This window comes from Oreochromis aureus, linkage group 10 (genome assembly GCF_013358895.1).
Source record: "Oreochromis aureus strain Israel breed Guangdong linkage group 10, ZZ_aureus, whole genome shotgun sequence".
In the NCBI taxonomy this organism is placed as follows: domain Eukaryota; kingdom Metazoa; phylum Chordata; class Actinopteri; order Cichliformes; family Cichlidae; genus Oreochromis; species Oreochromis aureus.
In genome coordinates, this window is record NC_052951.1 from 19805724 (window position 1) to 19827162 (window position 21439).

General features: G+C 38.9%; 3 protein-coding genes across 3 annotated transcripts; all 3 read left to right on the forward strand.

Moving 5' to 3' along the window:
- Window positions 1-680: 680 nt before the first annotated feature.
- On the forward strand, window positions 681-2498 carry cldn3d (claudin 3d). Its single transcript, XM_031735998.2, has one exon. The coding sequence runs from the start codon at window positions 981-983 to the stop codon at window positions 1650-1652; it is 672 nt and encodes a 223-aa protein (XP_031591858.1). The 5' UTR covers window positions 681-980; the 3' UTR covers window positions 1653-2498.
- A 2420-nt stretch (window positions 2499-4918) lies between these two features.
- LOC116317291 (claudin-3-like) lies at window positions 4919-6811 on the forward strand. The gene has a single exon (XM_031736004.2). The coding sequence runs from the start codon at window positions 5098-5100 to the stop codon at window positions 5746-5748; it is 651 nt and encodes a 216-aa protein (XP_031591864.2). The 5' UTR covers window positions 4919-5097; the 3' UTR covers window positions 5749-6811.
- Window positions 6812-13150: 6339 nt separating this feature from the next.
- abhd11 (abhydrolase domain containing 11) lies at window positions 13151-20750 on the forward strand. The gene is made up of 6 exons (XM_031736006.2): window positions 13151-13391; window positions 14848-14983; window positions 15342-15515; window positions 15729-15899; window positions 16680-16861; window positions 18756-20750. The coding sequence occupies exons 1-6, from the start codon at window positions 13183-13185 to the stop codon at window positions 18889-18891; spliced, it is 1008 nt and encodes a 335-aa protein (XP_031591866.2). The 5' UTR covers window positions 13151-13182; the 3' UTR covers window positions 18892-20750.
- The last annotated feature ends 689 nt before the right edge of the window (window positions 20751-21439 follow it).

Genomic DNA, 21439 nt, shown 5'->3' on the forward strand with positions numbered 1-21439 from the left:
TTTTTTCTATGTATAGTACTATTTTTACTTGTTGGTAGAAACTGACTAGCATTCAGTAGTAGAATTTACAGCAACCTATTAGGTTCACACAAGGCATCGTAACACAGCCATATAGTGTATTCTTTCCACTTCTAGTTTGACATTAACTCAGTTTTACTGCGAAACTAGTTATGAATTTCTAACCCTGCGGGAACTACTGTGGTACACATTACTGGTATTAAAACTGTAAAAATGTGTGTCAGTTGCGGCTATAAAAATGTGACACAGAAAACTGGAAATGGAAAAAAAAATAACATCAAGTCAAATATAATAATCTGTGCAGATTCTTTTTATTCCTCTGTCTCTCCCACTCTGTGTACACACACACTTTATGTATGCTAACGCTTACATACAAATCTTTTAGAAAGCATGCGGTCCTGTGTGGTCACTTATCAACTGCATAACAAGGTCTGTCCTGGCCACTCATTATCTATTAACAGCAATAAAACAGGCACACCTAGAGCTACCAGGGGCAAAAGGTTAAACCATGAAAACACTCTTCATTTGAAAAAGCACACAAACGAGTGCCAACACACCCAGGCGATAAACGAGGCCAATGCGCAGGACTCACCTGATTGGCTTAGTTTGACGAGTGATGTCATCCCCTAGGTGGGTCTGACCAGTTTAGAATAAAAAGGTACACTGATAAGGGTCAACGGCTGCTCAAGAACGGACAAATACATGGTGCAGAAAGTCCCTGGAGAAAGTACACTGAGTGGATTCAGCAGGAGCTACAGTGACTACAGCTTCAGAAAAGGGCGTACCTTTTGGAGAGAGGTGCAGAAAAGAGGAAATTAAAGGACCAAATAACAAAGGCTTGAGATAGTCACTGAAGCAAACACAAGGAAAAGGAACTTAAGAAAATAAGAAGGGAGAAAAAACTTTATCTTGTCTTGAAACAAAGGGAGAGAAAATATAAAAAAGGACTGCGTGGTTGCACCATGGCATCTTTTGGACTTGAGCTGGCCGGCATCACCCTGGCAGTGTTGGGGTGGGCTCTCACTGTGACCAGCTGTGCCCTTCCAATGTGGAGGGTCTCGGCCTTTATTGGCGCCAACATTGTAACTGCTCAGGTGTACTGGGAGGGTCTGTGGATGAGTTGTGTGGTCCAGAGCACGGGCCAGATGCAATGTAAAATCTACGACTCGATGCTGGCTTTACCTCAGGACCTCCAGGCTGCCAGGGCACTCACAGTTGTTGCCATCCTAGTGGGGTTGATTGCTCTCCTCATTGCCATGGTGGGAGCCAAGTGCACCAACTGTATCGAGGAGGATGGGGTTAAAGCCAAGGTGATGATCTCTTCTGGAGTGGCGTTCATCATAGCAGGTCTGGCTCAACTAGTGCCTGTTTCCTGGTCAGCAAACACCATCGTAGCTGAGTTCTACAGTCCAATCGTCCCTGCTGGGCAGAAGATGGAGATCGGGGCATCACTGTATGTGGGATGGGCTGCCTCAGCCCTGCTGGTGACTGGGGGAGCTATCCTCTGCTGCAGTTGCCCTCCAAAGGAAGACAAACCACTGAAGTATAACATACAGCCCCAGAGTCGTGCAGCATACTCAGCCGCTCCGATGTCAGGAGCTCAAAGCTCCTATACTAGAAGGGACTATGTGTGAGTGGAAAAGGACAAAAACTAAAGAGGATTGGAGGGGATTGTATGCTATTTTTATAAAAATCTAGTTAAACAGATACAAATGTTATGGTGTACGGAATTCTATCAATATTTAGGATGACAGGAATGTCTATATAGTCTTGACACTGAATTTGCAGTTTCTTTAGGACAATGTTTACATATTCTCTATATTTAGTCTAACTGAGCAGATTGAAATTGTGATCATGATCAGTTATGGCAAAGGATGTGATTCTTTGTCACAGCACAGTGAAGAAACATTTGCAGAGAAAAAAATATTATATATATTTATTCACAATATAACATTAATAACATTAGTGTCTGTTGTGGACAGTCGTTATTCTAATGATCAATGTGCTAATGACTTTGTATATACAAACTATCATAGATTCAAAGCAGACAGACACTGTAACTGGAATAAGTTTCATGTGATGATTTTTTTGACATTCTTACAAAACAGACAGGCTGAGTCACAGATGTGAAACAGCAGCTGAGCAAAGTGGAGCTCACCCTCGGCTTCAAACGAAGGTCAAAAGGGTCTCAAATGTATGATTTATTAGAATGATATGTAAGTAATTTTATTTGTTCATTCTTCCATATTTTATCATTTGATGTTTCTGTATTCCTACTGTTTTTAAACTTTACAAACTTTCATGTATTGTACTTTACTTAATGTCCTTCATTTCTATGTATTCACCTTTGTGTGTTTGACAAAAAATCTTAATATTATCTGACAACTTTTATAATGCACTTGACTCCATAAATACAAATGTTTTATTTTGGAATCTGACTTGATTAAAATACTTTAGGTTAATAAAGTAATTACAAGTAACTACTGGTTTAACATTGATTGATTAATGGTCTACAAGAGTGCATGTAAACAGGTTTCTAAATTCTGTAGAAAGAAGAAGAAACCAAGAGTAATACGTAATCCACTGGACAACATTTTAACAACATTTTTTAAGTAAAGCACAACAGGTCACATAAATAAATGTACCAAGTTCATTACACATTCATCAGAGTTTCTTCTGAAACTCACGCATGAAATCTGATGTCATTTGGGAAAATGTCCCTTCTGTTTGCTGTCTGATTCAGTGCCTTCACAGATACCAACTTTTTCCTGGTTTGAATAGTCAAATTATCCTGACCTTTAGCATGTGAGCAGCCACCCTGTGCTGCGCCATTACAGCACATGACTGACTCTGCTCATCAGCGCACTGAGTAAACTTTCAACATCCAGGAAATGCTTTTATTGGAACTACTGAAACTCCTTGTTAATGAGACATAAAGGCCATAGATAAAGAAATCTATTCCCATTAAATAAGTATTAAAGAAAATACCAACGTTAATCTGAATCTGCAAACGTGTGAGGAGAGTAAATGTGGCTCATCTAAGGTGTAATGCAGTAATAGAAACACCATCGGCATGTATTCTTCTATTTGTTTGGTGGAGATCTTTATCTTAAATTACTGGGGGGGGGAAACAGCCGCAGTTCTGCTTATGCTCATGCATTTGTTTTTGGTAACACAGGTGTTAGCTGTTATAATAGCAGTTGTCATTCATGAAGAGATGATGTAATACATAAACATCTGATCCCGATGTTCATGATGAAACTGCAAACAGGCTCCCTTATGTTTTTCAGTCTTGTTTTTATATGTTTGAGCCCTATTTTGGTTTATGACAGCATATTGTTGACATGCAGTTGTGTGTACAGCAGAAACGTTAAGTCACTGAGCTTGTTATCTTGAGCTGTGCATTTGAAAGAAAAGTTTTAGTTTCCATAACCAGGATAAATTATTATGTGAATTACCAAAGATTTTAAAATTCTTAAAAGAATTTAATGAGTCTACTTTCCTAACATGCATTAAAACCCATATAGATCACATTACAGCACATAGTTCCACTCAAAAGTTTGGGGTCCGCTAAAATTTCAATCATAGGGGGGTTCATTTCATTATCTTCTTTTGTTTTTTAAATAATACTTTTTCAGAACTCATTCTATAAATTGTTTGCTGAATTATTATAATTAAGTGATAGGGAGAAATGTAGTATTTTGATTATGTAAAAAACTCAGTTTTGTGGCTCACTTTTTCTTTGGTGGACACGTGTGTGTTTCAGGGAAATGATTGGTCAGAGTCTAACCGATACTGAGAAGGTCACGCTCTCTCTGTATGCTTAGGGTGTCAGACAACAGCACTGTTATGTTTTCTCTCTCTTCATATTTGTTCTTGATGCAGTTATTCCGGTTCTCAGAAAAGCTCTGGGATTGTTTTCCAGACCCTAAATCCTGACTGTCGTTAAAAGTCTGAATGAATGAAACCAGGGAGTAACAAAATAATTACCTGAGGGTTATTTTTCACCATGGTTAAGTTTCTGATTCACAACAAAGCTTTTGAAGTAGCCTGAGGTCAAAGGATTTTTTTTTTTGCTCCTTAATGTTAATCGCTTAATGCAAAGTAGCATTTACAGTTAGCCAGTAACTTTTTTATGCTCTTTTTTTTTCATTCATTCATATGCAGGGAATTAGAAGGTCAAGTGCCTCATTTTGGTGTCTTTTTCATGTTTACTTTGTACAATCACAGTTTAATCACCCACATCAAGTCAAGTCAAGTGGCTTTATTGTCAGTCCAACCATGTGCAGCCGTACAATACACAGTGAAACGAGACGACGTTCCTCCACGACCACGGTGCTACATATAACATATAACAGACAATCAACACAGGAGTAGATTGAGTGCAAGTGTGCAAAAACTGCAACAAAACATAAAAAAAAGCAAAGGCAGTGTAACACCAGACAGAACAGAACGATACAGACACAAGACAGTGCTATAGAAAAGTGCAACAACGACAGTGGTTTGTACAAAAGACTGAGCATTTTGCAAAAGTAACTTGATGTATGAAGTGTGATGTGTTTGTGTAAAAGACTGTGCAGATAACTGCTTGGTAGTGATGTGTATGAAGGGATGTGTGAGTCCACCCACATGATGGTGGAATCAGTTCCTGGGAGAAAACAGGTGAAATGTTTTACATAGTTCTTGGAATTTAAGAGAGAACTACCTTTGCCCATCCCCCACAAACCACGGCCACACCTTGCCTCCATCACATCACTGCTCTCTTGCTCTGCTTCAAGCTCCCCTCCTCCACTGTATGTTCACATGTGTGTATTTGTTCTGTGTGTATGTGAAGACAGCCTCTCGGTGACATCAACACCAGAGGACTCCTCCTTGTTCTCTTGAGGTATAAAGATATCTTGTTTCTGTAGCAGCATCCTAAAGCTACGCCACACCCTCATACAGCTGCTCACACTTCAACAAGCACCTGACAGTAAAGCAGAATCCTTTTCACCAAAGACTCACCTGAGGGACTCCGTTTGTTGGACACTGTGGACTTGCTTTTTACATTTCGTTCTGTCACCACACACGAGTGCGAACATGTCGATGGGTATGGAGATCGTGGGCATTGCCTTTGGAGTCATTGGTTTTCTTATAGCCATATTATCATGTGCCCTACCAATGTGGAAGGTGAGTGCATTTGTTGGAGCTAACATTGTCACTGCTCAGATCATCCAGGAGGGTTTGTGGATGAACTGTGTCACCCAGAGTACAGGTCAAATGCAGTGCAAGGTCTACGACTCGTTGTTGGCCTTGTCCCCGGATCTGCAGGCGTCCAGAGCAATGATGGTTGTTGCCATTATACTCGGAGTGCTGGGTGTCATGATCTCCGTAGTCGGTGCCAAGTGCACCAACTGCATTGAAGAGGAAGGAAGCAAAGCCAAAGTGATGATCATCGCTGGAGTCTTCTTCATCCTCAGTGGCCTCTTGGTTCTCATCCCTGTTTCTTGGACTGCCCAAGTTATCATTACTGATTTTTACAACCCTACTCTGCTCTCTTCTCAGAAGATGGAGCTAGGGGCGTCACTCTACATAGGCTGGGCTGCAGCTGCACTGTTCCTGATCGGAGGGGCGATGTTGTGCACTAGCTGCCCACCGAAAGAAAAGAAATATCTGCCACCCAGGATGGGGTACTCGGCTCCACGCAGCATTAGTGCAGGTACAGGATACGACAAGAAAGACTACGTCTGAATGAATGCTGAAGGATGAAAGGAAAATTGTTTTTGTGTGTGTTTTTGTCTGTATGCGTGTTACTCATTGTTACCTGAAACCACAGCGTGAATCCGACTGAAAGACTCCGAGATGAAGATGCAGTACAAATATTAATCTTTTTCTTTGCTTTTAGCTGATATGTTTATTCACATCCTTTTGTCTCGCTTAAAAAAATAGACTTAGATTTTTCAGAGCTTGAACATGGGAGCTTAAACAAATAAATTTATTCTTTTAAGATTTTTAACTGGGAAAATATTTCTACTAAACTCTTGGCATTATGTGAATTTGAAAACACCTGTGTGTCGTCCTCTTGTTAGCTCTTGGCTGGTTGCGTGGTGTTGTGTTTCACTGAAACCTGCTGTTAAAATGTGATCTGTCATTTCGCTGACAATGACCAGGAAGAGTCAGCTCTCATTTTACATGCATTTGGTTGGTGTGATTGTTCAATGTGTTCGTGTGTGCGTGTGTTTTGCATGACCTGTAATATTTGCTTAAGAGAGTTTCTGCTGAGACTGAAACTACAGATAGATCCAATATTGCCCCAGGTGAAACTTGGTCTTCCTTTTCACAGTTTCACTGTGTGTGCAAATAGAAAAGAGTTTTTCATGTGAGGATAACTTTTTTTCAAATGTCTGTATATTCATCTGTTTAAAATGTATTTCAAAATGTTCAAATATTCAAATATGTTCTAAACTATGCTCCTTTCTTTTATTTTTTTAGTTTCTGGAAGTTGATTATGTGCGTTAGTCACAAATTTTTCTCAATGATTTTTTTTAAATTTTTGAATAGATTATAATCCATGTTTGGTCCCTTTTTTGTCAAGCATATAACCAAGGACCTCTTTAGTGTATATATATGTGTGCGTGATGCTCCAAGAATCCCATGTTTAGACCCTTTTAAAAAGTATGTAACCAAAGGTCCCCTTTAAAATATATTTATGTTTGTAACACCACAGCAGTTTGCAAAGTACATATGTGTTTGTATTTCACAGATACTGGTTGGTGTTGTTGTTTATTTGCTTGGTTGGTTGGTTTCTGTGCAGTTTCTGTGTAAGGGTGGAATTGGGGGGTGGGGGTGGGGGGTCATATTTTGTAAATTAAGTGAGTGGAATTGTTCAAATATGTGTATATGCTTAATTTGCTGTTCTATATTGCCATTGTAAATTCAAATGTGTTGAAAATTAACAAAATAATAATAATATGTTCCCAGGACAATTCTGGAAATTCGATGTTGTTTTGCTAAAGCTAGCTTGGGAAAACCTTGACTCCTTTATTTTAGAATATATATCTATATATAGATATATATATAGATATATATATACATATACACACATATATATAGGGGACAGATTACAAAGCATGTGCCACCAAAGCAAACGATGGCTGAAGATCAGGTTTGGTTTCCGTTCGGTTACTTTGTTTAGCCAGCAGCTGTGTTGGATCTCTCTTTTGGTTTATTGGGAGACCTTTGTAACACTTGGGTGTGGCAGGGTTCAGGGAGGAACAGAAAGAGAGAATAAAACACAGGCACCTGGCCTGTGACCTTTACACAGTAGGATATTGGCGCTAAGCCTGGTTTTAACTTTTAAACTGTCTTTTTATTTAAAGTAGAACACTGTAATTAGCAGTGGCTGTTCACTCTGTGTAGCTTCAAAGAATACACAAAATAAAGTTATTTACTGAATGTGTCAGTGCAATCAGTGCAATTCCAGCGTTTCTTTGCATTTTAATTTCACATATTGTTTTTCTTTCGTTCAGCGTCAGTAAATGTTTCATAGTTTTTACACTTTCTGTATCTGAAATAAAAGGAACAAACGTACTTTAACAGTTAACAGTTCTCCAGTTTTTACTCACAAGCCACACACATGTGTTCTTTATACTGGTCCATTAATCTTAAAGGATATGGGGTGGGTCAATAACTGGATTTTTCAGAAGAAAAAAGAAGAAGGAGAAAAGAGGAGAAAAAATATCTGCAACAATTCTCCTAATAAGTGGTAATCTTTTTTTTCTCTATAAAACAAGATAATAAAACAGCTCCATTTTAATTTCATTATCAAAATCCAGGCTTAAAAAGAAAACATCTGTGATTAAAACCAGTTTACCTTATATTTTCAGCTCGGCAATGAATGTCAGTGTATCTTATTGACTGCATTGCACAGACTACAATCCCTTATGTCAGAGAATTGTCGTTTTTTTTTCCAAAGATGTTTCACTAATTATCTGATAACAATCAATGTAAGAATGTCATTTATTAGGCAAGTAGAAGCATCTCATCAGAATTAGTGCATGCTAATCATGTGAAATCTCTTTCATTTGCTCTATATTAGGGCTTAAATTTCAACAATATTTGTGGTCTGGATGTTTGCCCTCTTCGTCTATCTACATGGCACAAAACCCCATGTTGGCGCTCAAAATTCAACAATGCAGAACTGTTCTCAAACCACTCCTACCTCTGACACAACTTTGTAAGAACAGAGGTCTGCTGCGCTTCAATTTTGTTAGATCTAATCGCTAAATTGAATCTGACAGGTTGTCACTTTTTAGACCGTTTTAAATGCAATCTGTGGACTATAATGCGGCTTATGTGATTTATATATGGATTCTGTAAATAATTTAAGTAACACCCCATTCATAGTTTCTTTTTCTAATTTTGGTGAATGAAATCATGCTATTGTTTGTATGTTAACTAGCACATATTGGCAGGTGTTAGTGTCTGTGGAAAGCAGTCCACAGCTTCCGATTACAAAGGCTTAACGCCCAATTCTCATTCAGTCTTTTTCTGTGGAAAGCAGTCCACAGCTTCCACTTCTCATTCAGTCTTTTTTCACTCAGAGATATCATAGGGCGCTGTGCTGGCTGATGCCTTATGACCATCCTTGCATACACATATGGTGACTTCAGGCATCAAAAAATCCCACATACCCTATGATGCTAAATCCAGGCCTTCACACTTTTTTCTATTCAATCTATTTATCTATTTATCCATCTATTTCCACACATAAAGAAAGCTTTAAAAACAAGTGGATTGAAAGTTGTTGTTTTTCACGTGTAGGTTTGTTTTGTTTTTTAAGATAATACCTAAACCTATTTTATATACTCTAAAGGTTTAATGTATAAAAAAATGACAAATAAGAAATAGAGAAGTATGACAGGGCAAAAAAAGAGAAGAGAGAGAAGATGGAGTCATTCGATATTGTGACAACAAATACAAAGAGGATGTGCCATTGTTTTTTCCGTCACCTAATATCACTGCTTACATAATTGAATGTCAGGTTCCCTTTACAGCAGAGACACATGAAACTGACAGGTAGTCAATTTCTTACAAACAGAACAATAATCATAAGGTCCAACTGGGAACTCAAACAAAATCTCTGAAAAAAAAAGGCTCAGGTTCTTTAACCTCTTATTAGATGGAATGTAAAGTTGCATGAAGCAGATCAAGTATAATCTGCATATATAATTGTGTCCCAGAGATGAAGCCAAGATCTTGACCCAAGTCCCCACCCTTACCAAATGTTCTAGTTGAGCTTTTGCTGTCTATTGAATGTTTTGCTGCTCGAATGAGGGAGACTTTGATCCTAGATGTTGACAGCAATGAGTGATTGTCCGGATGTTATATATTACCGTTCCTTTCCTCTCCAAAGCCATCAAGATAGTTCCCTTATCTGGATTTTAACTTTTATGACTTTGGGAGTTAATAAACCTTTTATATTTGTCATGCATCCTGTGAATCATTGTAGTAAAAGACTAAAATAGCAACTTATTTCATGGCTTTTTGTTAGTGTTGATTTTTTGTAATCTCTTGTCTTGTTTTCATACCCTTACACCTTGTATCTTATCTATGTCAAGTTTACATGCATTTGTCTCTGCTTTTAGTCAACCGCTTCCTCTCTTATTTTTGTGCTCACTTGTCTTTTCATATTTCTTGTTCATAGTTTCTCCAGTTTCTCAATACAAACCTGTTCCCGATTCTTCGAAATAGCTCTTAGTATGTCCACCTATCCATTTTCTTACAGGCCAGATAGTTCACTGCACTGCCCTCTTATGATCTCATCTTGTATGTGCTGTCGTCCACCTTGCCTCAGTTTTTGTAAACCTGCACTTTATGTTCTTTGTTTGCTCACGAGTCAGTTTGCCTTTTACTTTTTGGACTTTGAATTTCTTGGACTGCTTCAACAGCTTTTGAGTCAACTCCTATCTGTTTTGTGTCCTGCATTTGGGTTCCTGACAGATTTGGGGCAGCAGCCTAAGCAGAGAAGCGTTCTCCCCAGTGTAACATTAAGTTCAGGCCAGCCGAGAGATATAAAAGACATTATAGGTTGCTTCACATCAGCAACGTGTCACAGAAATTCTTAGCAGGCTTGTTTCCCTGCGCTAAAGCCCCATCCTGCAATTTTAAACATTTTAAAGGTTGCTCTGTGACCTGGACAGCACACCTCACTGATGCATTTGATGAAATTCAGCTTATGGAAACCAGCTAAAAAGTCTTCCTAAAAATGTTTCAAACCATGTTTCAAATGTTTCAACTATTTCTATTTTATTACCTTTTTGTCAATAAAACACTTGCCGAATATAATATCACAATTTAAGCATTAAGAGAACTATTGTTTTAACTAATAACTCTTTAGAACATTAGTTCTTTAGGTTTTCTGCTCCGGGATCGAAAAATACAAAACACATTGTGCCATGTGGGAAGTGAAGTGACATGCTTGCCAGAGATTAAAATCATTCATTTGGTTATCAAAGTAGGGAAGCACTCTTACATTTACTTCCATCACAAGACTGAATGTTGCCATTTCATCGTTTCTGTGACAGCTGAAAAAGTAGAACAAAGAAATGTCACTAGTTATATAACCTTTATGTGTTTATGTGCAGGAACTATGAAGAAAGAAGTTGAGAATAAAGGAAAATGCTTTAACTATTCATTTACTAATTATTACCCTAAGTTTGGTTGTTTTCCATTTTTTCTGTGTGAAAACACAGTGTCATGACAATGGTGAAAAGATGCACGTCTGCCACTTCCCTTTTCTTCTCTCCCTCAGGGTGCACCACATGCTCTCCCAGGGCCTCGCTCTCACACCATCACTACGGCGACAGCTGGCGGCATGCTTTATCCCACAAGACACAGCTCCCATAGCAATCAATGTTTATAGATGCAGCCAGGCTCCAAGAGCTCTCGTGGTTTGTTTTTGGGTTCCTGAACATGATGTAGACGCATAAAGACAAAACCTAACTTCACTAATGAAAAACTAAACCAGATTGAGAAAGCAGGACACGACAAAGACAATATGACACAAATCAAAGACCCAAACCAAAGATCCAATAACTTTCAGAACTAAAAAACCCACAAACTGCTTTTTTGGCTCTGGTGAAAACATCCTTACGATGCATTTCATTGACTATCACAACAATATAAAGTCACACATGATGATGGAGCAGTCTGGTGAGAGACATGTCCACAAACAAGAAAGTCACCTCTTTGATCTCTACAGATTTACTTGTCTTCAGTAAATGTTCCTCCTAAGACAATGTAACTCAACAATGACTTGTTGAGTTACTAAAGGATTTGCACTCACAGATTGGATTTTAAGGAATTCTTCAAGAAAATCATTAAGTTGGCGATGAGCTACTGTAGCCCAAAGTATGAACTCTGGCGTCACCTAGTGGCTTAACGACGCAATTTGTGTATATGTGTGTCGATTGTTGCATTAGTGGTTTGCTTTTCTGTAATTTAATGTTTTTTCAATTTTATTTCTGGTCAACCTGTTGTGGTGAAGAGAGAGTTGAGTGTAAAAGCGAAGCTCTCAATTTACCAGTCGATCTACGTCCTTACCCTCTCCTATGGTCATGAGCTGTGGAGAGTGACTGAAAGAACGAGACTGCGGATACAAGTGGCAGAAATGGGCTGGCATCTCCCTTAGAGATAGGATGAGAAGCTTAGCCATCCGGAAAGGGCTCAGAGTAGAGATGCTGCTCCTCTATATCGAAAGGATCCGGTTGAGGTGGTTTGGGCATCTGACAAGGATGCCCCCTGGCGCCTCGTGGGTGAGGTGTTCCCGGCATGTCCCAGAGGAGATAAAGGAGATGGCTGGGGAGAGGGAGGTCTGGGCTTCTCTGCTTATGCTGGGCATACACTGTGCGATTTTTTCAGTCGCGTTATTCAGCTTCTGCTCAAACTGTACGATTGACTCGCAGGGGTTAGAAGTTCATCGGTCACGATGCAGGGTCTCACACTATACGGCCCGATGCTCTGATGCGACCTGAGTGCTCACACTGTGCGTCCATAAAATGAAGGTTATAACAGAAAATCTGTCACTCGCTCTCCCTCTCTGTCTTTCACTCACACTGACACGCATACCACCACCATCAACTTTGCTAAATTGCTAATGAAAAACATTGATCAGGCAGCTGTGATTGAGCAGCAATGTAAATCCAACTATTTTCACGGTTGTTGTGGTCGTGATAATTTTGTGAGGGCACATCGAAAAGGCTCGGATGAGCTTTCCAAAGTTCTACAAGTGCCTCCATCGCTTGTGTCCAGATCACACGCTGCACTGCTGTGCTACTCGTCTTTTTCACCGAGGTTTATGTGTTTGCGCGTGCGCAGTGTGAGCGGCTGCGGTGACACCCTCCCGACCAAGCGATTGATGATCGGGAGCTGGTCGTGAGGTGTTAATCGCTTCTCGTTACCCCATGTATACTACACGATGCACGACGCACGATGAAGGCCAAACTCGGGCCGATCACCAAAACGGTCGCACGACTCAAAAATCGGCTCAAAATGGGCCAAAAATCGCACAGTGTAAGCCCAGCATTAGGCTGCTGCCCCCGCGACCTGGCCCCAGACAAGCGGAAAAGGATGGATGGATGGATGGATGGATTTTCCATTTAATTCTGAAATATAATGTTTGTTCCAGAAACTTTCCAACGTACTGTTTTACAAAAAAAATCTGGGAAAAAAAGTAAAGCCCATTATTCTTTTATTTAGATTATTTTATCGGATTCCTGAACTTGAAAAAATATTTTAGGACACTTGATTATTTTCTGACTTCTCAGAAGTCAGAGGTTCAGTTGGCTGAAATTTGGGTAAAAAAAAAATGTGAAATCAGTTTATTTGCCTGATAAATAACAATATAATTTTTGGTTTTCAGATGGTTTAGTAAATTTGTTAAGCATTGTATATACATACAGTCACCTATAGCTATACATATATGTACCTACTTTTCGACCTGGGTCAAAACAGACCCCCCGAAAATACTGTACATGGTAGAATGTGAAAAGTAACTAAATAGCGCTTCTCATGCTTATAGCCTGATAGTCTAATTTCAGGGGAAAGAACCGCTACGTCCTACGTCATTACGCACAGCACAGCCAGGCCCTCTCCCTGTAGTTTCAACCTCCGGCCGCTCTGTGCATGCCCGCTCATCAGCTGTCACTGTGGCCGTGTGGAGACGCACATGCTGTTTTTCGACTACCTGGTAACGGAGCATATGCTGCCATGAGTGCTTTGTGTCGCTTGCTTCAGAGAGGACTGCTGAGCGGCCGGCCTCTGTGTCGTTTATTCCCCGGACAGCAGGATGTTTGCGGGGTGGCTCCCGCGGTCCGGTCAGCCAGCTCATCCAGGTATCCGTGCTAGCTTTCCCGGCTAACAGATGCCCTCTGCCTGTCACGTCTGTGACATGGTTCTGGGTAGATATGACAGCCCGGTGTTTCTGCTATAAAATAAAAATTAAAAACTGTTTAAAACAGTTATATAACCAAAGGAATGTCTGGCCATGTCATATAATTTTTGTCTTTAAACGTTACTTTCACAGTTTTACGTAAATGACATTCAGATGTTAGCTGCATGGATAACGGGCAGCTCAACTATCATCACAACCACAAACAGGATTTTAGATCTGAGCTTTTATTATTTTATATTTTACATTGTTGGGATAAATAAAACAGTCTTTGCTGTTATCTAGTTAGATTATTATATGCTACATACCTTCTGAATTGCCAGCAGTTTAGCAGTCATGCTAAGCCTGATTAAAATAAATGCTAACATCGTTGTAATAAGCCCTTAATCTTACCTTTGTTTTGTTACTTATTTACATACATACAAATGATTTTACCTTAATTACTTTAATATTATATGAATATTGAGAGATACTAAGAGGTTTATTATTATTTAAGCAAGGTGTGCCCGGTAAACAGGCAGCTGCCTGCAGATATAGTAAATTTCCATTTCAGATATATTTTCGATATAAAAATAAATAAAAAACACATTGAAAACCTCAGCTTAATTAGCTTTAACTGTGTGATATTTTCCTAGCAAGCATGACAAATATTTGCTGTTTCCAGCTCGTCGACTTAAAATGTTTAGTGCCTATCTTTGATTTATCTCGTTGTGAATGGATTATCTCTGGACGATGACTTCCTGTTTAACGAAATAAATGTATTAAAGCTGTCGCCTGGCACTGCGGGGCTTTAAAGTGTGTCGTTTTCATGTTTTATAGACTGAATAAATTAATAATCAAGCAAACAATCACAGGATGAGTCAGTGATGGAATAACTCACAAACACCTTGTCTCATTGTCCAATTAAAACCTGAATGTATTATTTTTCTCACAATTTTCTGTCAGTGTTTTAATCTATTAACTCTTCGTACATGTTGTCACGTAATTAGTCATCTTCCCCTTATTAACATTGTAATGACAACAGTTTAAAGTCACAGTCAAATAAATAAGAGCACGTTTAACATTGATATCCTATGTTTGCATGTAAGAGTAAATGTATTAAATTTATTTGTACATGTGTGTGGTTGCCTGTGTCGTACCAGTAGGTAGGTGACAGGAAAATAATTCCCATCAAATAAATTATTTTAACAGGGCAGTTTGAATGGGATTTAATATTAGAGAAGAAAAATGCCCTGTAAGTGACTTTAAGCATTTCTACTCCCTAAAAGTTGAATAAGAGTTTTATTTGTTGGATTTATTGCAGTTCCTGTCTAAGTAGTAACACAATTCTTAGCACAGCTGGAACCATAGAGTTTTTTCTAATAAACATGAATGTTTTTTTTCTTTCCCACCCTCCTCAGTCCTGTCAACTTGACCTACGACGTCTTCGATGGGAAGGGAGAGAGCACTCCCCTGGTGTTTCTGCACGGCCTCTTTGGCAGTAAATCTAACTTCCACTCAATAGCAAAGTCCTTGGTGCAGCGCACAGGCAGAAAGGTAATGCAGTGATGAAGACAACAGACCTGTCAGTTTTGACATCAAAAACATTCCCACTTATGTGTTCACTTTAAGCACCCTGTTAATAGTCTTCATACAAAAGCAGGTGTGGGAACGTACAGTGGACAGTGTGTTGTGTGTAATTTGATACAACTTCTCAGCAGTCTGTGCTGTTGCGAAATTGCCCTCACAGATAATCTCTCATGTGTTTCCTTGATGAAACTCGTGTTCACAACACATTCTTTGTTCGTGCTGGGCCCAAGACAGACACAGCTGACATAAGAGCTGATTCTGCGTGTCCGCTCTCTCGCCTCCTCTTCTCCAGTCCAAGTGTCCTAACTGTCCTTTGTCCAGTTAGGTGCTGACAGTAGATGCCCGTAACCACGGCAACAGCCCTCACAACCCCGTGCTGACCTACGAGGCGATGGCGAATGATTTGAAACACCTCCTCGCCCAGCTCCATATCGACAAGTGCATCCTGATCGGCCACAGCATGGGTGGGAAAACGGCCATGACGACCGCTCTGACGCAGGTCAGCGGTCACAAAATGTCACCATGAATTTATCATGATTGTACAATTCCCTCGCTGGATGTCACCTGACCTTTTTCACTGTACATTCCTATGAACTATGAACTTAATAATCCTCCTGTCCTAGCAATTTCCATTTTCTTACTGGTTTTCCCACAGTGGCATTTTTTACTTCCATTGTCCTGCTTGTTTACCTCAGTCTGTCTGTCTCTGTAGCCTGCTTTAGTGGAGAGGCTGGTGGTCGTTGACATCAGTCCTGCTCAAAGCAGCACACGGACCAACTTCCGGTATTACATCCAAGCAATGCAGGAGATGACGATCTCCACAGACATCCCTCGTTCCACTGCAAGGCGGATGGCTGAGGATCAACTGCGCAGTTTAGTGAAGGTCAGGATCATCCATTACACTTCTATAATTTAATTTCTTATATTGTTGTTATTAAATGGTATTGCATTTCTATTATTATGTTAGTATTCAGAGATGTTTTTTTTCTAAGTCTGTGTTATTATTTTATTTCATTTACTAAATGTTTTGCTTGTTTTTCCCACCTAGACTAGTTGTAGGTTATTATCTTCATTGTGAGTGCTTTTTGATATGATACCACTCAGTATTTTAAATAAATAAACCAATAAAACCAACCTTTTCCCCAAAAACAATTGTTAGTTTGTCAGAAGTGTCATTTATCTGTTTTGTTAAGGGTTTTTGTATGGATATTAAATCTGTAATAGCTGATCTGCTGGACCACTTGAGGTCAGCATTGTTCCATAACAAAGCCACTTACCATTTTAGAGTCTTGGAGAGACACAATAATGGCATTGATTATGATGACATAAGACGAGTATACTGTGTTCTAGTCACAGAGGCAGGCCTAGTTCTTTGTTTGTGTTAATGTTGAGCAAGAAGCCTCCAGAAGGTTTTTAAGAGCTTTTCTTCTTAAGAAAAGTTCCCTGTCACATCCGAGAAGGATGTTAGTGAGGAATGTGAGTAAAGTAAAAGAGGAAAGCTGTTTTCCATAAAACTATAAACTAATAATTTACATCTGTAAAATATTAATATATTTCAATAAATCTATGTAGATTCACTACATACCAGCCCCTTCGCAAAAACGGTGTTTATGCAGTTAACAGTTAAGCTCGTTATTCAATAAACTGCTGTTTCCTTCCGCAGGAACATTCAGTGCGTCAGTTCCTTCTCACTAACCTGGTGGAGCAGAACGGACACTACGCCTGGAGAGTCAACTTGGAGGCCATCTCAGCGCACCTTGATGACATCATGAGTTTCCCCAACTTTGACACCGGCTATGAGGGACCTACTCTGTTTTTGGGTGGAGCTAGCTCTGCTTATATCAGGTATAAAACACAGATTGTGAACTTTTTTGAACAGGTAAAATATTTCCTGAAAAAGGTTCACGTTATAACATTTAAAGCTAAAGTATTTAGATTTTGTATATTTATGAAAATAGGAAAATATTTAACAAAACAAATGCAAGTGGACACGAAATCATTCTGGGATGCTTGGACTGACCATTTAGTCAGTTTCTCTGATTACAAAAATGTAAACAATCCAATTAAAAATGATACAGGTTACCTTGAGCTTATCGTAAATACCTAAACTTTAACAGTTTTGCACTGTGTGTAAAGGTAATGCGACATCTATTATATGCTGGATTAATCTCTCAATGATCACAACAAGAGTCCACAGACTGAATAACAGAATGTTTTTTTCTTTTCTTCTGCTCCTGTTGAGTGTTTCTGTTTATTATATCTCCTTTAGCCTTAAGCTGTACATGAGACATAAGAGACGTTGAACTTTCTGCAACAGCAAAGACGTTTGCAGAAATACAACTTCCAGAGAGAAGAGAGCTTTTATAATTTTTTATTTGTTTGTTTTTTTTATCCAGTTTAACTATTAATTCTAATGTTGTAAATGCAGGTTTTAATGTGCGGCTGACCGTTAAATTTAAATTTAAATAATTAAACTAATCCAGATATTACTTCAAAGTAAGTGCCTGATAGTGACTGCAGAGTGATGAGACTTAGTATTAAATGGACTTTGGCTATACTAGCTAACATGCATAATCTGTAACAGGTAAGTGAACTTGAAAGCCACTGGCTGTGAGCACATGTGTGGCTCAAGAAAACAGTAATGAACTCAGGTTTAAACAACTGGAATGCAAAATGTTGTCGTAATTATTCAGACAGAAGAAGGCACAGTAATGGATTTTAGACAAATAAAATAACACATGATTATCCCTGACAGGGTTTGCTTCAGGAAAGGCATCCAGAATGAAAAAAAAATCTAAATGTGGATCCATCTGCTGTGTGAAGCGAGCAGCAGAAAGACTTTAGCTTAGAAGTAAGCACATCACACCAAAAACTATCTAAATATATTAAGACTGTCCTTTTATATACAGAGGAGAATGGCTAGACTGCTTTGAGCTGATAGTAAGGCAACAGTAAGTCAAACAACCAGTTTTTACAACTAAGTTATGCAGAAGAACATCTCGTATTGTTTAACATATCAAACTTTATAGCGGATAGGCTGTAATTCACACAGGCTCACCAAAATTGGGCAACAGATGATTTGAAAAAACGTTGCCTGGTCTGACATTCGGATGGTAGGTTCAGAATTTGGCGTAACAACATGAAAGCATGGATCCATTCTCCCTGGTTGCCGGTGGTGTAATGGTGTGGGGGATTATTTCTTGCACATGTCACAGCCCACCAGAGTATTGTTGCTGTCCACGTTCATCCTTTTATAACCACAATGTATCCATGTTCTGATGGCTGCTTCCAGCAGGGTAATGCATCATGTCACAAAGCTCAGATTATCTGACACAGGTTTCTTGAACATGACAATGAGTTCACTGTACTGTACTTAAAGTTTCAAGCACTTGTTGAGTCTATGCCATGATGAATTATAATATTTCTAAAACCAAAGAGAGGTCTACCCTCTACGAGCAGGACTTAGAAATCCATTGTGACTCATATAAATTCTTATATATATTTATATATGTATTATATATGTAAATATACATGAAATAAAACGATTTCATGTATACAATAAACATACCATTTAACAATATATAACCCCAAAACACGAACCCGAATACCAGTGATTAACAGGTTTCATTTATATTCCTTTAGCACTTTTTCAGTTGCATATTCATGACTTTTACCACCGCCTCTCTTCCTTATAACACCCTCCTCTTCCTCCTCCTCCTCATGTTCATTCCTGATCCAGCTCCGACGATTACCCAGAAATCCAGAGGCTGTTCCCCAATGCAGATATCCAGTACATCCCAGATGCCAGCCACTGGATTCACGCAGACAAACCCTTAGATTTCATCAGCTCCATCATCTCCTTCCTTCAATCCTAGCTGCCTGCAGCGTACGCCTCTGAACTTTTTTTATGCTCGACACCGTGAGCGTCCGCTCGTCAAAAACTGAGGGTGCCGAATCAGCAGCTTCAGCAGGAGCAAGTGTAACTATTAACGATGCTTGTATTTGCCAACACTGGACCAAACTCACCCTTATACAACAGTCAGATAATACCTTTTGACAATATAGCACTTAGTGTAATGTACTGTAGGTGAACTTTTATTTTGTTTAGCCTCTCTGCCAGACATGTAGTGTTATTAGATTGGCTGGTTTCTAGATGTGTGTTTGTTTTTTTTGTTGATTTTTAGATAATAGAAACAAAAGAATCTCCAGTTTAACATAATGGGGCAGTTTTTGGAGGCGGTATACTAATCCAAAGAAATTCTCATTTGCACAGTGCTTCATTTGTTTCCAGTGGCTTTAGGCGAAGGACAGTCTGGGACCGCTGAAGTGTAGAAAGTCGTGACAGCACTGCAATGAAACAAATACTGTAAATCTTAGAAGTGATGAATGTGTTAAGCAAAAAATGTATCAGGAAGTTCGAGCTTGGCGCAGAGGACGTGGTACAGGATTTATGTGGTCAGTTGGTTTGTCACAGGAATTTATTTTACTGTTGATAATAGTGATATATTCAGCTTTTGGTGCAGAACGCGTCTCTTCGTTTGTGTATCTGCTGTGTGTCGGACACGAGGATTTACAGGTCAGTTGCATTTTGCAAAACTCAAGGTCACGGAGAGCGATGGCTGTTTTTTTAGGCCAACTCATGCATCTATGAAAGGTGAGCAGAAACCACACATACAGTATTATCGCACTGTTTCCTGAGTGTCTCAGGTTACAACTGGATATACTACTTATTACACACTTATGCTATTGTTTTGTCTGTCTGGGGATAAGCCTCAGTAACGTCGTCGTGTCTTTGTGTGTGGTCAGTCCAAATAGTGTTTTGATGAAACAATGTTTTACCAGTCTGTATCTCATTTATCTCTACAAATAAGGCGCGTATGGGTATCTCACAAATATATGCTGCAATGAGGTACAACTGTACCTTGTTATGTGATCGTAATAGTAGTGAAACTGCCATTGTGTGAATAAGCAGGGTGTTGTTAATTTGTATACGTGCCTCTTTTATCCAGAGCTCCTTTTACATTTCTGTAAAACTTTATTAAGAAAAAACAACTTTTATTCTTCAATAATAATCTAGTAGAGTTTAGATTGGCAGCTGGGTTGCCAGTTCTGTGTGAATTTTCTCACAAGAAAAGTTCAAGCACTTAGATGTTTACCAGAGTCAGTGTTTTATGTTCTTTCATTGTCATTACGGGCATCTAAAAAGGTTTAAATGGTCAGAATTAAGTTGAGTGAAACTCTTCTTAAGTAGTTAGTTGATTTTTTTGTGAAGCTCCAGCTAGTAGAGACTCACCCTTTCTTCCTCTTTTAACCCACAAGACAGATTTTGTCTTGTTGCACAATATTAATAGTTGGTTAGCACTTCCACTTAAATGCAGATCTTGTTAAAGCTTCTGGACTGTTGCAGTGGAATGAGTGGATGACAAAGCAGAGCTCTCCATCAGCAACAGTATAAAAAAATATTGTCAAGTTATTCAGTAACATTACGAGTTGTTTGAAGACTGTAACCATCTGTTCAGGATTGTATAGAGTTTCACTTTGAGCATGCCTTCTCTCTCTCATCATCAGGTGTGACTTTACTGTGCTATATACATCCCTGTTTGTTGAATATGTTGCCATTATGATGGCATTCATTCTAGATAATGACATAGATGTATATAAATTTTAAATGTGTGGAAGATGCATATATATGTGGAATATATATTGTTGAAAATATATTATACAATAAAATGACCAGGAAAAAAACAGTTGGCCCTTTTTCTTTCTTTTTCTTATTGCAGAAAGCAAACATGCTGACAATGAACAGAAGTATAGACTGTAAATGATGGATGTCGCTCAAAGGTTTGTGTCGAGCCTCAAAGCTGAGCCAGTTCACTGTTGTTGTCTTGGTGTTTTGCAACTTGATAATAACTTCACTGAGAAATCAAGGGGCAGTACATGTTCATACAGCTCTGTGAAACAGTATTTGTCCCCTTCCCAGTTCTTGTCACACTTACCGTATTTTCCGCACCATAAGGTGCAGAGTAATCTGGGTCCAAATCTCCGTCTGCTTCAGGTCCCAAAGTCAAATGAACACTGCGGCATCACTGAGAGTTAAAAACTGTCTAAATTCTTTCATTTTTAATAAAATGATCAGCGTTGCTGCTTTACTAGATGTAAGAATTAAGTTTTAAGTCCAGGCATCCATGAAAATAGAATTTATTTAGTGAGAGTTGAGAAGTTAGCTCGCTAGTTTCTACCTAAACATGACATAGCATGTTCTGAGTGAGAGATTTCTGAAAAGTACATTTCTATCACTTCCAACATAAATTTTTTCAGCAATATTTATTTGAAGTTGGGCTAGCTGGTTAATCCAACAATTTTTAACCAACATGGAAGTAAGAGTAAAAAATAAAATGGAGGATGGTGGATGAGAGATTTTTC